The 17,291-nt window shown below is 39.6% G+C and overlaps 1 protein-coding gene across 1 annotated transcript in view; it reads left to right on the top strand.

The window, feature by feature from the left end:
- Positions 1–2,830: 2,830 nt before the first annotated feature.
- The window catches only part of LOC134146046 (transcription initiation factor TFIID subunit 4-like), a 150,178-nt gene continuing 135,717 nt past the window's right edge, over positions 2,831–17,291 (top strand). The window contains exons 1-2 of the mRNA XM_062586179.1: positions 2,831–3,953; positions 7,638–7,810. Coding sequence (XP_062442163.1) covers positions 2,831–3,953; positions 7,638–7,810 — 1,296 coding nt within the window. The remainder of the gene's footprint in view (positions 3,954–7,637; positions 7,811–17,291) is intronic.

Below are 17,291 nucleotides of genomic sequence, written 5' to 3'. Positions count from 1 at the left end.
TTGTGAAACTTTATTATTACTAAGAGATGTGAAGATATAGAAAGGGTCATTGCTGAAAGAAAACTGATGGTGTTTCTCAAAACTCACCTGTAGCTGATACACTATAGTCCTAATAAGAGATTTGTATGTTGCCAATAATATACTAGTCCCTCTTTAAAATGGGCCTAAAGCTAGTTTCAGCAACAAGCTTATGTACATTCTTAGGTATGTCATCAGGCTTTTTGATTTGAAAGGAGTCCAGTGTGCCTTACCATCTTTAATTAAATAAAACATTCTATTATACTTTCTTATTCTCTGTGTTTGTATACATAAGTGGCTCAGTTAAGTGGAGGTGAGTGGGAAGAAATATTAATTCATGTTTTACAGATTACCCACCCACAAATGTGCTTTAAAAGTGTAATTAAAACCAGTTTTTTTTTTGAAGCTTTGAAAGCTGTAGTGTAACTCATTGCTTGCTGTTTTCTCCTCTTAATGGGAAAATTATTTGTTATCTTCCAAAATTACAAAGTAATAAAGTTGTTGTTTTTTTTTAACGAAAACACCAAATTCAATGGCCTAGTGTGTTCAAAAAATGTATACTAACATTTTTCAGTCAGGACTAGTTGCAGCATCACAACTGTTTTAAGTTTTGACTCTTTTATAAAAAGAAAAAAAACCTATGGAGATAGGAATATGCAAAGTCCAGGATCAGAGTCTAATAGTTGAAGGAAACATGGAATCTCATGTGACAAAAAAAAAGGGGGGGGGACTCCTAACAAAGTTCTTAGATAAATTTTATTTTGATATTTTACAAACCCCAAACCCCCCAAAATATTACTTAGTTGTGTAATAGCAAACTAAGTAATAGTCTATTACGGTTTGATTAAATATCCAGGTAGGAATTTGTTAACAGTCTACATTTAATTCACCATGAAAGCAATACTGATTTGCTAAGCAATTTTTTTGCGGTATACAGTCGTAACAAGAAGTCTGTTCCTGGTTAAATGTTTTTCAAATGATTTTTAAATCCTGAGAGTCATACAGATGGTTGTGCACATAAAATGCATCCTGAAAAACAGGCAATTGGATTTAGCTGCTCAGACAAAAAAAGGGAAAAGTCATTACATCACCCCTTCTATAAATACTAGATTGTATATTCTTTTCTATCCTTCTCTTTATTAAGCATAAAGTGAACCTGCATAAGCATTTAGTATTTCTTTCATAACCAGACAATATATCTGTTACAGAGACACACAATATTACATATTAACCACATGAAAAACCTGTCATTATCTATACTTTTGAACTCTTAGGAACGTACACCTCTTTCTTTTCTCTCCTGCATCGATTTATCCCACTTTTTCCAAGCACTGCTATGCTTTCATATTCATACACTGCACAGTCTCCCATTTACACATCCTGATGACCCCTTTATTCCTTTAGCACTTTTACTAGACCCTTTATTCAAGAAATATGCACTGATTTAATTTCAACAGACATTTCAATGTATTTAAACAGGGCAAACCTGTTTAGGTATCTTTAATTCAATTTAAAAGTGATTTGAATAAGCACAAACTTGTTTCTAAAAGTATGAACAGCAAATATGATCCCAAATAAAAAAAAATAACCTACATTTAGGGGAAATGGATGCTAACAAATTATTAGCCATTAATCTTGTGACTCAAGTCATACAATATATGAGTCTGGAATCAAAGAAGTGATGTATGCACAGGTGCAATGTGAACCTTCCCTCACCCCATTAACGCATTGTGCAATTGAAGGTTGGTCTGTCACTAGAGGACCTTTTTCAATTTTGTGACTGGATGTCTGCAAACTTTCAGGCCACAGAGCAGCAGCTCAAATGCATCCAAGTTTGCAGACATCCAGGTTATTGTAGGCCAGCAGAGAAGGATGCTGGAATCCAAGCTACTTTTTGTTGGCAGCTTCACAAACACGCGGTTGTTACCACTTGTGTCCAGTAACAGATGCAATGAACTGTGGGCAATGGTTATCCGCACAGGCAAAATCATTTATTTTTATGGCCCATGACATGGCAACACCCTTGAGGGTCCCATCAAAGAAGCCATTCTGTCATTAGTAAAGGAAACCATGAGATAGGAATGCGGGCTTCCTGTTTAGTTGTATTTCTGAGACAAACATTGATGTGAAAAGGGTGTACCGAACTGTGTAGGGGCCAAAGTATTTTACTAACAGAATAAGTTACCTTGAACTTCCTGCGAGGATGCTGAAGGGATAAAGCATGTCTGGGCAGCTGCTGTGACGCAAAAAATATTTTTTAACCCCAAAGTCTTTTAAAACGCCAGAGTAGATGCTGCAGTGCAAGCGTGAGCACAGGTACCTTAGCATTTCAAACGGCTCCAACCAGTCACCTCCGTCGAAGGAGTTAGTGCCAGTCCGCTGAGCCGCTACAGCTGGCTGCGCGCATGATTTTAGCTGTGTGTACGCGTGAAGAAAGCTGCTAGCTGCAGCTGCCATCGCAGGGGCTGAGGCGAGGCCGAGCACCGAAAGGCAGCGCAATGGCGTGGCGCTCCGCAGGGCGCCCGCTGCCCGCCCAGCAGCCCCGACACCGCCGGAGCGCCTGCGGGACACGCTTCCGCGCCCCGGCGCCGCGTGGCCGGCCCCCGCCGGCCGGCCCCGGACCGCAGTGCCCCGCGGATCTCACCGCGCACCCCCGCGACGCGGCTCCCGCCCTCAGGGGCGGTGCCGCCGCCCCGCCCCGGCCGGCGCTGGGGCCGGGGGAGGAGCAAGCCGGCCCCTCCCGGCGTCCCCCGCGCGCGGCGGAGGCCGGCGCGCCTGCGCGCTGCGCGGCCGGCTCCCAGCTCAGCGCAAGATGGCGGCGGGCGCGTCGGACCCCCTGGAAGAGATGCTGCTCTTCTCCGAGGAGGTGGACGAGAAGGCGGTCAGCGACCTGGTGGGCTCCTTGGAATCGCAGCTGGCCGGCGGCCGGGGCTCGGCCGAGGGGCCCCAGCCCAGGACCTCCGCGCCGTCGCAGCAGCAGCAGCCGCAGCAGCAGCAGCAGCCGCAGCAGGGGAGCCTAGCGGGGGGCAGCAGCCCCGTCCGGCAGCAGCAAGGGCATCCCGCGCCTCCTCACGCTCCCGGGGCAGCGGAGGCGCCCGGAGCCGCCGAGAGCCGAGCCCCAGCCCAGGGGCCGCTCCCGTCCCCCCCGGCGGCGGCGGCGGCGGCAGCGGCGGCGGCGGCAGGGAGGGGAGTGAGTGTAAACAGTAGTAGTGTGCAGCAATCACATGGAGCGGCTCTCCGCTGCAGCAGCCCCGGCGCGCCCGCCGCCCCCGCCCCGCCGCCCGCCGCCGCGCCCCCGCCCGCCGCCGCCCCCGCCCAGCCTGTCAGCAACCATGTGGCCGCCCCCGCGGCCGGCGGCGGAGCCCGGGCAGCGGGCAGCCCCAGCCCCGGCGGCAGCCCGCCCGCCGCGGCCACCGGCGCGCCGCGCGCCGAGGCCGCCGCCGCCGCCGCCGCCGGGGGGGCGGGGGGGGCAGCCGGGGCGGGGGGCGGCGAGCGGGCGGGAGCGGCGGAGGGAGCCGCCGCCGCCTCAGCGCCCGCGCCGCTCCCCGGCGAGGCGGCGCACAACGGCGAGGGCGCCGGGGGCCGCGCCGCCGGGGCGCCGGGCGGGCCGGCGGCAGTCGCACAAGTCAGCACCCCGCAGAGCGCGGCCGCCGGCCACGGCAAAGCTGCCGACGCCGCCGCCCAGCCCCCGCCCGCGCCCGGCCCGCTGCCCGCGGTGACGGCGCTCAGCCTCTCGGCCCCCGCCGCCGCCGCCGCCCCCAGCGCGGCGCCCAAGCCCGCCGCCGCCAAGGCGGGCGCTGCCGCCGCCGCCCCCCAGGCCCTGTCGCCGCGGCCGGCGCTGGGCGCGGCCCAGCGCATCGTCGCCCCCCAGCTCATCGTCCGGCCGCCGCAGCAGACCACGATCCAGCTGCCCCCGGGCTTCACCATCCCGCCGGGTAAGTGGGGCTGCAGGCCCGTGGGTCTCCGCTGGCCCCTGGCCGGGCGCCTTCGAAGTTGTCGGTTTTTCCCGCCGCTCGGTGTGTGGGACAGGAGCGGAGGGCAGAGCGAAGGGCGGGTGCCCGGCGGCGGCCGCCGCGGGGCGGGAGCCCGGCTCCTGCTCGCGGGTGGCTCTGCCTGCCGCTCCCCGGGCGGCGGGGCCGCCGTCGCGGTGAGCTGCTCCGTGGTAGCGCGCGAGCGGTGGTGCTCGAGGGCACGGCTGGAAAGTGTTAACGAGGAGTCCCGCCGTATGCGTTTTGCTCTCTTTTCTGCTCTACTCTTGACACAGAAGAAGTTTACCTTGTTTTCAGAGAGGTTTTTGATACCAAGGCGGTGACAGTATCCAGGATAATTTGCACAAGTTAATTCCCCCCCCCCCCCCCCCCCCCCCATTTCAGCATATGTGATTGTCCCATTCCCTCCTGTTTCTGGGCTGTCTTTGCATCACTGAATTGTATTTCTTACTCTGAAGTAACTATTACAGCCTATTTGTTGTTCTTTTAGTTTCTTGATTTTTGTTGTTAAGAACATACAGTCAAAAAGCTTGACAGCAAACCAGAATGGAGCCTTTTCATCCTACTTTAACTGTATGTTTTCTGTTCTGAAATTCTGAAGATCGCAGTCCTCCTCTAACTGGATACTTTTATTGCCAAGAGTTGATAACTTTGTTTCTTCATGGTTTAGCAGATTAATTAACATTTAAACTATTTTTTTTTCTATTATACTGCTAATGTAATGATACTGAAGATACATTTAGTCAGAAATAACTTCTTTCTTTCAACATGTGTTGGTGAAACAATTCTTTCACTAAAATACCTTATATTTAATGAGGTAGGTGGAGTGAAAAATGTGATAGTGTAAAAGCTTGTTTCTGATTTAACTTTATTTTAACTAATTGTGTATGTGGCCATAGTTCATGAAACTTCTGCTGCGAATTGTAATGCTCCAATCAGATAAAAGCTCTGTGGTTTCATGAAGACCTAACTAACTTAAAACATATAAGAAGTTGGATGTAAAAGTCAAATTGTTACTATTTAAACTAAAATTTATTAGCTTTAGCCTTTGATTTCCCATGGTTAATCTTTCCATTCAGTTTCCCAAGCTGATTGTGCCAATACTTTATTCTGCTATTTTTCCTTCAAACATAAGAGGAAAACGGAGCCCTTGAAAACCAAAATCTTGTCATATATTTAGAAAACGTTATACTACTGTGGAAACTTTTCAGTTTTATCTTTAGATTAGTGAATAGTTTATAAGTGATTTTGAAACATCACACTTAGCTCCTATAGCATAAACTTCTGTCTAAGGAAATATAGAATCGGTTTTTGAGAGTAGGTTATCTGAGTATATAATACAAGCTCCTAAATTGGGTATTTCATCTTTATGGGACTGATAATAGGCAAATTACCAGTCTAGTAATTCAGTCGGATTCTGAGGATATGAATATTTTGTACATATTGCTTGGTAAAAGAAATTAAAACCTAAAGTTCCCCAAACTGAATTAAAACATATGAAAATGAATGTTTGAACATTTATGTGCAGTAATTATACTTGCAACTTTTCTTGATACTGTCTACCATGTGCTGCATTAATTTGACCATTCCATTCAGTTTCTTTTATTCAGAATCAATTTTACAAATTTAGAAGAGAAATTATGAAAATATATGTGAATTTGTTTGGTATAAATAGAACACGTGCTTTTTCTAGTCCTTGGCCTATAAGGAGTTTTATTTAAAGTTCATAACATAATTAGAGAAGTGGTGTCTGTTTTGACTAGTTGGGGCAATGTACTACTACTTGTGTCCAGACAGTTTAGAAATAGTGAATGGCATATATGAAATAATCATCTGCTTGCAGAGTTTTCTAGAAATGTAAGCTCTAAGGCTTGGTGTTTGAAGGGCTAACAGACCCCAAAAGTTAGGTTTTTAAAAATTTATATGTATTTTTTTAAAATTCTTTTAAAAATTACTCTCTGGGCTTTGAAAGAGAGTTATGATTGTATCTTTTGCATGTCATCTTCACCATAGCTCTCTATACCTTTTACCTTAAACCTGGATTTCTAGAACTCTTACTTCAGTGACACAGATTTTCTGCTTGTCTGTGCTTTTAGAAATTGAGGTTGGCTGGAGGCATGTAAGTGTAGGTGAGTGAGACATTTTATTGGCACAGTAGTTCACACACGTGTTCACCACAGGATCAGGACTTGTGTTTCTATGTCTGAGACTGAAAAAAAGATTTTCTTGGAGGAAGGTGCTTTTGGAAATTGTTACTTGCTTGATACAATAGCGCTCAAATTTCTTTATCCTCACAATCCTGTCTATTTACTGAGATTTTTTCTTTTTTTTCAAAAGCTGATAATTAGAAATGGGTGTATGCTTTTACCTTCTTTATTTTCCCCCGAGAAGTAAGAAAAATCTGTATATGAAGCAATTTGTACATCATGATCAGTTACGGAATTGTTGTCTACTCACCGTATGTTACCAACAGCATAACAGAGATTTCCTAAATCCATACTTTTTGGTTCTTCAGTAGCAAGTGGCAAGATGTTTATAGTCCTGTTCCACTGTGATATTACACTGTAAACTGCTTGCATCTAAATTATTAGAATGTATTCTGGAACTAACTTGGAAATTTTCTTGAAATAATCTGCTTGGAGAACTGTTTCTTAATTCTGAGTGAACTAGAATAAGCATATTACATGCTTTGCTGTGCTCTTCAGTAACTGTAAAGCTCCAGATGGCCTGGGGGCCAAATTAGCTGTTGTCTCCCCTTTTCTGATCTGCTGATTGTGGAAAACGTAGGCCAGTCTCACTAAGGGCAAAGCTTCGTGGCACTAACTGTGTTTTGTGGATGGCCTCTTCCTGCGAAATGCATCGCTAGAAAATAATCAGAAGTTATGCTCGTTTATAACCAGAAAGTTTTGGAAAACACTTTTTTGCCAGCGTCCTTTGGCAGTCAATTTTAAAGTAATTCCTCTAGTGTTTTGCTAGAATGTTTGCTTTTCAGTTGTTTTGTGTTGAAGAGTAGTTGTGTTGGTTCTCTGGGTATGACACTATTTTTGTGATACCTAGACCATATGTAGTGCTTCCTAATACAGTGATGGTGGATAACAAACTTACCTGGTAATGCTCAAACACTAAGTATTGAAAATTATATAGTTAGAAATGTCTGGCCTAATATTTGCATGTATGCATCCCCATAAGCTGTTTTAGTAAAGCTCTCATGTCATTTTCCTTGGTATGCTCATACTGATTTCTGTTCTCAGTTACTGGACTGTCGTTATATTTTATTCTTATTAATGTTTCTCTCTAGTTTTGTCCTGCTGACTGTAGCTATACCTCTAAATATTTCTACACTCCTGTACATGCCAGTTATCAGTTTTTTTCACTGTTATTATCCATAAAATACAATTGTGGGAATTCCAACCTGAATTGTATAATAATTTTTGTTTGTTAGTAGAGATTCCTTTTCTTCTTTGAAATAAAATCTTTTATTATACCAGAGTAAAAAAGAAAGCTACAAGATAAAAAAAAGTAAGGTCTCTAATTTTAATTTGTATTCTTTAGTTAGATGGTCTTCATATGTTATATATATGAATAAATATATTATTTATTCTATAGTTACCCTTACTTTATCCCCATTAGGTATGGTCTTGGTGCGCACAGATGCTGGACAGCTTGTCATGGTCCCTCAGCAGGCTCTAGCACAGGCTCAAATGCAGGCTCAAGTACAAACACAGGGACAGGGTCCTACCAGCATTTCACCCAGACTTTCAGTGCCCACAAGTGGCCCAGTGTTTCGCCTATCAACAACTCAGGTATGTCTGGTTTGATTTCACTTTGCTTTTATGGATTACCTTTTCCTTTATCTTGCATACTATTAGTCCATATGTTTTTGCTAATTTTTTCCCCCTGCTTTTTCTATTGAAAACAGGAAATATTTTGTGCAGTGCAGTTTCTAGTTTCTTTCTGGGGCCTGGGATCTTTTTTTTTTAAGTGCTTGAGAAAATCTACATTATAGATTCTTTCAAGACCCTATTTGGACTGTGAGTTCATTGGAGGCTCAGTCTTAGCCAGAAGTTAGTTTGGAATATATACCACTGATTCAGTAACTGACGCCGTTCCTCTGTATCAGAATCATTCTGATTTCTGAGTGTGGTATATGGATGCACCGTCTAGTCAAATTTCATTCGAAAGAAGAAAAAAGAAAAACTCATTAATACAGATTTTACAACGATTAACTTTTCTCCTTGTTCAAAACAAGGGTTTGATTCCTTTGATCCACCTTTGGATATGATCTATCTACACTTTGAGTTGTGTCTGAGTTTTTGGCTATGTTTCCTTTTTTTATGTGAATTGACAGCATAGTATGCTTTCCTACATCAACCTATTCTGAGCTGAAAAAAGCACACTCTATTGAAGTTATTTTCCAGGGTGAAGGCATGTTGTTACATTTTTGAATTACTTTGTAATCTGCTTTGGTTTAAAATTTTGGGCTGTTTGGGGCTTGAGACAAACTATCTTACTAAAATGTAGATGCAGACATTTTTGAATGTTAGTACAGGCCAGCTGTGACTTAATGATAGGGTTAAGTTAGTGTTGCTTAAGGTCTTTGTGAATGTATAGATAATTCTGAATAAAATGAGCTGAAGAAAATGCCTTTAAATTTTTTTTGATTGATTCTTAGATAACTTGTTGAAATAACTTAAATGCATATTTCTCAATGTTAAAGATTTGATTGATAGGGCATTATATGCTTTGTATGGTGTAACATATATTTAGAGCCTAAAAGATTGTTTAGTTTAATTCAGACTAAGAGCAATTTTAAACATTTTAGGAGAGAACAGGAATGTAGGAAGCTGGAATAAAATTGGTGAATTGAAAATAAATCTAAAACACAGAGTAGCCAACTGGAAAGTAAATTTCAGACGTAAGTGTTATCTAGGAAGAAACTAGTTCAACCAAATATATTTTAAGGAAAAAAAAACTTGGAAATACTTGAAGAATATTATGCTGGCAGAGAAAGGGTAAACATTGTTAGATGAAATACATAACAATTCTCTGCGGAAAGGCAGCTGGTGAATATTTACATTTGTGATGCCTGGAAGGAAAGGAAGACCTGCAGAATCTTCTGAACATAAGTGTATTTTAGGAAAAATAAACAGAAGTATAGCCTATGTTAATTTCCAGAGTTTATGACTAGTTTGGCAGCAACAAAAATTCAAACAAGTTCTCCTTTCAGTTAGTGTGTCTGTATTTGATTGTGTGGGCTTTTTTGGTGAATAAATACAATCAGATTTCTACTGGTGGCACCAAGAGACTGTATAGCAAACATTCCAGCAACAAATTCTGAGATGAGTGTATAGCATAAATGCAAAGTAGAGATTGAGGGGTGAGGCTGTACCAAAAATACGAGGTCAGGCTGTTAATGAGTGAGTTAGCTTCAACTGTTTCTGCTTCATATTGTTAGTTTTCACATAACTTTAACAACTGTGGCTAGTATGCAGAATTCAAATTCAGAGTGGAAGCATTCATAGCATATTAACAAATTGTAAATTGAAAAATACTGAATTCAGCTTTATTGTGCATAGAATCTGGGGAAGCACACAAAAATGTAAGTAGACTGCTTTCCTGCCTATGTTCAGTGTTTTCTGGAAGATTAGTTTCAGTCTGAAAGTCAGCCTTAAAGACGTGTGTGCAGCAGATGTTTGGGAGCTGATCATGTTGGCCTCAGACAGCTGTTCTCTACTTACATGAAGCAGTTCAGGTTGTAGAGGAAAGACTAATCTAACTTGCTAGATCAGCTGTGAGGACACCGCATGTTGATGTGGTTGCAGAGCTGTCTGAATGCTGAGGGAATGATTTCTGGCTTTAGAAGGATGTAACTGTGCAGTGTTCTGCCCAAGCCAGATACCTTGTTGCACCGCATTATTGATATTCCTTTATACTTGTGAGGGCTAAAAAGCTTGTTGAGAGTAGAAAAAAGTAGGAAGGGGTTATGAATGGCAAGTGCTTTAAAAGATGCAATAGTTTAAATATTTTATGATTGTAGGATTAGAATCATGGTATTGTAGCTAGTCAAGATTCCTCAGCTTTGACAGATGTGTGACACCTGCCTAACTAGTACTGCATCATTTCTTTATTTGCTGTAACTAATAAAGATAAGAAATGATTAAATATAGTCCTTGGAAAAATGTACATTTTACTTCATGGTTCTGCATGTCTCCTACAGACTCTTTCATTTTTTGCAGTGCTTAAGTTTTGTATATATTTGACCTTAAAATATTTTTTAAAATGTTGGCAAAGTTTTAAAGCCAGATTGTAAATGTTTAAGTTCTGAAGGTTTTTATTATATCAAAATTAGACTTTCATCTGACTAAGTGGAATGCTTATAACCAGATGCTTTACATTGCTGTTCTGGAGGTATTGAGGTATTTGCCTGATGATAAATATTATGCCAAGCTTTTAGAAGCCTTTTTTTTTTTTTTTTTTTTTGGTGGTGTAACCATTATGATTGATCAAGAAAAGGAATAAAGTTCTAAAGCACTGATTGTATACCAAAAAAAAAATTCTTCTAGTAAGTTGATAACTGATTTTTTTCTCTTTCAGCATAAAATTCTGATTTCAGAAAGCAAAAGTTTGTCAATTCAAATTTGCAGTAAAAATTTGTAAAAATATGGAAAGTAATTTTTCTCATGTTTTATGTCTTTAAAGTACAAAACTTAGGAGTCCTAGTCTCTACTGTGACTGAAGCACAGACGAACTACATGTGCTATTGGCTTGAGACAGGCAGAATATAAACACTCACTGCTTGAGTCCTGAGAAGTATTTCACAAGATTGACAAACATTGCAGGCAGTGTCGTTTTAACCTCTAGAACATCAAATAGATATCTATCCTTTGCATTAGTGGAATCATTGGTATTTTACTAGTTAGAACTCATTAAATCTGATATTATATTTTTATTTTATTGTTTTAAGATAGCTTTATTTGGATTAAAATCCAGGAGGGTTTAAGTATGCAAAATTTAGTGAGGTACTTCAGTCACTGAGCTTGTGTCTTACCCTGAGAAAACTGTCTTTGTTTCTTAGTGGGAAACAAAACTTGGTGGACATAGGTGGGAAATTTGCAGTCTACTTTGCGCATTCTAGGAAATAGCGTGTTACTAAGAATGTACGATCTGTCTCAGAAAAGCCAAAGCCTCCATGCTTCATAGATGTTGTTATTACTTTTATTTGGATTGCCCTGATTGCTATGCTGTGTCAAAAATAAGTTACTCAGCTTACTAAGTGTTTTCAGCTTTATACTTAGAATTTGTATGTACACTTTAAATAATTATTTTGTTAAGAAACAGTATTATGAGCTTTTCAGTTAGATGTAAAGCACAGGTCATTAAATAATGTTACACGGAAATTGCAAAAGCTGTCAGTTACTTTTGGCAGCTCATTTAAGAATTATTTTGACTAATAGCTGGATAATATAAAAAGACAAGAAAGATGGCTTGATAAATTACCAGAAATGTGTATCTGAACATCTGTCACCTCAACAAACAAGTAATTCCTCCCCTCTCAAAAAAGGAAGGTGGGGGAGAAAAGAAAGGACGAATAAGGAACACAATTTAAATGTTTTTAAATGGGGCTGGCTTGACCAATACATAGAGAGTTGTCCAAACTGTCTTCTAACCTTACTTCCTCAGCTTAATAGCGTAACAAAGTTTTCATCCCGTATCCCATGACTGTCCTGATAGATCTCCCAGTTATTTGGGAGAAAGTGAATGCAACTCGAGCATGTGGAAATATCTCTATCTCCAGCAGCTGTGCTCACTTCCAGGACAGCACTGTGAGGGAAGCATCACCTTTGTCTAGGAGCAATGAAAGTCGCTGAAATAGAGAAAGTGTAGTCTGCTCTGCTTGGATTCAGCATATGGTCTCAGCATAACACTTTCTTTAAAGACAGTGATTTTATCTGTTACCTGTTGAAAAAACATGTTACATTGCTGAAGGTTCAGAAGTCAAATACCTGTATCTAACAGTATTTACATTTGTAGGGAGCTCATACAGCCGTTCCTTTTCTTTCCTTGTTTTTTAAAAAAATATTTAGATTGCAGCATCAAACATACAGAAGATCAGAAAGATTAGATAAATAACTCTGCATTCATCCTATGTTAATCTCTTCCATACGTATGCAGTGAATTATGGACTTTGCATGACGAGTGTACGAAGAAAGAAGCGTCAGCTAGATGATCAAGGCACGTAACCGATGTCGTACAGCAAACACATCTGGTGTTTCTTACATTTTGAGTGCTTGTCTTTGCAATTTAAATTATTGTTTGACTTTAATGCCTTGCTCTTGTTTTTTGTGGTTTTTAGGAATTATAGGTAGGGGATGTAAGCAAATGGTATATAGCCTTTGAGACAAATGTATATAAGGTTCTTGGAAGAAGATAGAGAAATCCTTTTTGAAGGAAAGATGAGTTTTCTTCTTGTCTCTTTAGTGGGGTAATCTTTGATTAGACATTTACTTCTGCTACTCTCAATTGTTGCTCTGTAAAATATGAATAAATCCCTTGTGTTTCAGTTCCTAGTGGAACTCTGGAAAATTGCCTAGTCAGGACAAGCAGATACCTTGCAGGAAGATTCTTGGTTCTGATCAGTTTAATGCCAAACTAGAAAGCTCTGGAGCATGGAAATATGTCACAAAAGGATGTGCAGTGTCTGAAGGACAGTGAGGAGCGGTGAAACGGAGTCAATCAGAAGAATCAGAATCTGAAAATAACAGAGAGAAATAAAATCTGAATATTGCGGAGAAAGCAGTAGTTAGGAGAAGCACCTGTAATGTGGAGATATATTGGACGTTTTAAGGATCTTTTAGTGTCTTTATGTTTTTTGTAATTGAAGTATTAAAAAGAAGCATGAATATGTAAAATACCATAAATTAATTTTAATTTAGGTCCTATTATGAGAGAATGGAGGACTGTAAAGGGAGGAGAATACTAACTACAGTGTTTTAGGAAAAGGGACTCAACGTTTTTTCCGTTGTGAATATAGATTCATTTTGCTGCTGCAGCTAACAGAAACTTATCTTTCTTTTTTGTAATTATTTTCCCACATTTTACATGGAAATACTTAGTCTTATGGAAGATGATTATGCTCTTTTTATACATTGAGTACGGTATCTGTTGTGCTGTGAATACTTTTTCACTGATAACATATGTAGTTTATATGAAAAAATATAATGAAATGAGAAAAATATTTGAGTGTTGAAATAAAACATTAGTTTGAATTAACTGTGTATAATTGCTTAAATACCTTTTTACATGTTTTAGTTTCTTTTTAGTTTTTATTGAAATTAATGTTAGCTGAATATTAAAAAATAATGTTGCTAAAGTTTTATCTGTTATAGGATCTTGGTTAAGATATAGATTTTTTTTTTAGAAAGTAAGAGCTATAATTGCATGGAACTTCAGTTAATCTTGTTAGAAGAATATAATTCTGGAGCCATGTATTACAAGTCAGTGAAATAAACATGGATTTTTTTTGCATTTACTATATTTTTCAGAGATTATAAATAATTTTAGATGTTTCTAAGCTGAGTATTCAGACAGTTAAACTTCAGCCTTCATATCTTGTTTTGAAGCTTAAACTTGTGAAATTAGGAAAAATAGGTAGGTGCTGCCATCTAGTTTTTCTTTGGTGAGTTTCTTTATCTACATTTTTCATTTGTATAGTTTATGACTTTTCATACTTTTGATGCGTATTTTGTTTATTGGTTTTGGTACTTTATTACCTAGATTGCTCTATATGAATAACCAAAAAACAAAAATAAGTTAATTATTTTAAACAATTTTCAGATATTTTTAAAGTTAGTTACAAAAATAAAAGTTATGGTGGCACAACCAACAGCACAGGAGCTTGAGAAACAACCTTCTACATCTTCATATACAGAAAAGACCAATGTTAGTTTTAAGTCTGGCCCATAATGTTTTATCATGTACTATTCTCTTTACTTACAACTAGGGTGAACTACTGTATACTGGAATTTTAGTATGACTACTGCTGAAAATGATTTCATTTCTAGAGTTTGATAATATTCCTGCTTCAGGTTTGAATCTGTGTTTTCCAAGGTTAAGTTGTTTTCTGTATTTGTAGCTTTTTAACTTACAAGTTATAAAGTTACGTGCAAATTTGATGGATTAGTCCAAATGTTTAGGCACATAAATGGGCTACTTAACAAGTCTGCTACAGTTTTCTTTATACTGCATAAATAGAACAATCAATTATATCTGTATCTATCTGTCTATCTATCTATATATCTTTTCTTTCTTCCTTTTTTAAGAAAATGACTTTTTTCCCCTAGTCTCGTTATTTTGTGCTTTAGGCATTATTCTACTCCGAATTCATGATATAAGCTTCAGTGATTTGTTTTCTGTATTTTGATGATTACTTTCTGTTAGTAAGCTTCACCTTACTGTGCTTTTTCAAATGGAAAAAAAAAAAAAAAAAAAAAAGAAAAACTTTTGAATTTGTGAAATGTGCTGAATCAGGTGCCCTGGAAATGCATAGATTTTTGCTGTGGGAATATGTCTGATGCACACAGCAGTGTCTTTGCCATCAAATATGATGTTGATAGCTCTAAACTTGTCTGTAACTTCAGAAGCTGTTCTCTCTAGAGCTGAGCCTGTATGCCCAAATCTGGCATATTTCTGACAACATGCTATGTCTGGGGTTTTGACAATGTTTATATTTCTATATCTACTTTTAATTTTTACCAACTTTTCCCCTTAGCTTTATTGATCTTATTTTACCCTCTTTCACACCCTTCCTACTTTTCTGACAAATAATTGTTTTTTTTTTCAGAAATTTAAGCAAATTATTAAATCTTTATTGTTGGCTGTGAAGCATTACGGTTATTCTAAATAAACTGTTTTGTACTATTTCTTTTGTATACACAACTTTTGGGGGTTTTCTTGTATGCTATTCCTCAGAATACATTTGTGTTAGTAGGATGGACAGGTTTGTGGAAGTTGACAGGTGCACCTTCATGTTGATTATGTATTTAATGGACCAGTTGTGTCACTGAAACTTATATAACCTGGACTAACCTATAAACCTCGACTGTAGGCAAAATGTTAAGTATCTTTCCTCCTCTTATTGGAATTTCAGTTTCTCATTACATAGTTGATCAAGGTTTCTATGAGACTGGTTAGTTATCAACTTGATAATTGTCATTGGTGGTTTAAAGAATAATTTACTACTTTTAATTTTTAGAATACGTTTTCAGGGCTTGTTAGTTGTCTAATCAGACATTAATGTATATGTATTTCCTTTTTGGGTACAAATTTGCAACAGTCAGAACTTACCTAATGATACAGGAGCTAAGGTTATTCTTCTAATTCCACTAACTTCATGAAGAGGAAATGTGTTTCATATTCTGTTTTGCAGGTTTTATAGGTATTGCATGCTTCTGTTGTTCTAATTTGTGCAATGTGTACATCAGACAGTTTTCCTTATTGAAGAATTATTTAACATTTTTCTCTCCACGTTCAATGGGTTGTTCGAAGCTTATTTGTGGCATACTATCAAAGTCCTCTTTTGAAGTGGGAATTAATAACCGAATATGTTTTTTTGTGAAGCTTATCCCTATAATATTTTTTTAACAACCCAGTCAAGAAGATCATTAGACTCTTTTTATAAATAGAAAATGGAGACATTAGATGAACAATTAAAAAAAACTGTCTTGATTTTTTTATGTGCTTAGTTTGACTTCATTGTCTGTAGTTGCAGCTGTGACTATTCTTGGTCATAAACCCCACATTTCATGTTGTGCACTCATAAATATACAGCGTAAGAATGTAGATTACAATAGAATATCTGTATTTGTGTGCAAGAGAGCATTTGTGCAGCACCATAGGCACTGTGCAATTCAGGCAGGACTGCAATCTAATTTTAGGGCCAACATGCAGCTGCTTTTTAGTCAGCAGATTATCTGGTTTGCTGGCCCCCTCCTCATCTCCCAGTTGCCATCTTTTTCTTCTTCTTCTTTTTTTCTTTATACATTCCTTCCAGCATTAGTATTGAATGAGGCCAGTGTCCAGAAGACAAAGCTCTTTCATAACCTCTCACAGATCTGGAATACGGTTCTAGAATATGCACCCTGGGCTGGATGAATTAGGATTTCCGTAGAAAAAAAAGGCCAAATAATGCATTGTATACCCTTTTTCTTTTTGAATTCCTGACTTTAAAGCTTTAGTGTATTGTGTTTCATGTCATTAAACAGTATGTGCCATCATTTTGAAAGTCACAGGTTTGGGATTTTTCTAGACCCACTGCATACTTCCATTAACTGAGCTTACAGTAAATCCGTAGTGATTATAGATGGAGAAGTTCTAGAGGAGAGAAAGTACTTTGATGATGGGTTATGCAGGTGTTGCTTACACCAGCAGGATGCCGAGACTTCGAAGGTCTGGGTTTCAAACTCAGAACTCCTGATTTCTGGAGGCTTTCTTTGGGCCAAGCTCTTCTGCCTGTCTTGTCTAATCGGTCCCAGTTCTGTGTCTTCCTCCCCATTAGTTTTCTACAGTGTGAGCCCAGAGGGGGCATGATAAGCATTAAGAGCACAGCAGCGTCTCCCTTCTGTGGGCTCTGCTGCTTGGCTGGTGGTGAGGCTGCAGTGTGTCCGAGTGGCAATTGCAGTGAAATTCTGGCTAGTGTTGACTCGCTTATGAGAGGTTCTACCACCAACAATCTTCTGTAATCATGTGCAAATCCCAAGTTTTTAAACTCTTAGTACTTTGTCTCAATTTGGTTGTATTTTTACCAGATGGAAAAAAAATCAAATCCTCGATGTACAAATTACTCTGCAACCAAATTCCAAGTCGCTGTTCCAGGTGAACCACAGTGTCGCGTTGCCCACCACCACCACCAAAAAAAAAAAAAAAAAAAAGAGAGAGAGAGAAAAAAGAGAGAAAGAAAAAAGAAAGAAGTCTGAGGCAGTCAACAAGCATATTAAATTTCTGTATGAACATTTTAGAAATCTGTTAGACTTCTAAGTATCAGAAAACAGGTTTTGCTGACCAGGAGTGTTGATACCTTAACAGTATGTGGGACTACCAGCTTTCTCTGTGAGAAAGATTGTATGAATTATTTATTCTGAAATGAACTACCAGATTTGACCTTTACTCGATGCTTCTGCCAGTGTCCGTGATCCCACCTTCGTTTTTTTTTTTCCCCTTTGTTAAACATTGTTGATGTTTAACAAAACGATGGCCAGTTTTGTTTGTAAGAAATCTTCACTGAGTTTT

The sequence above is a fragment of the Rhea pennata genome, chromosome 13 (genome assembly GCF_028389875.1).
Source record: "Rhea pennata isolate bPtePen1 chromosome 13, bPtePen1.pri, whole genome shotgun sequence".
Taxonomy (NCBI): Eukaryota; Metazoa; Chordata; class Aves; order Rheiformes; family Rheidae; genus Rhea; species Rhea pennata.
Note: the sequence above shows the minus strand (reverse complement) of the source record. Positions and strands in the feature narration are given on the sequence as shown.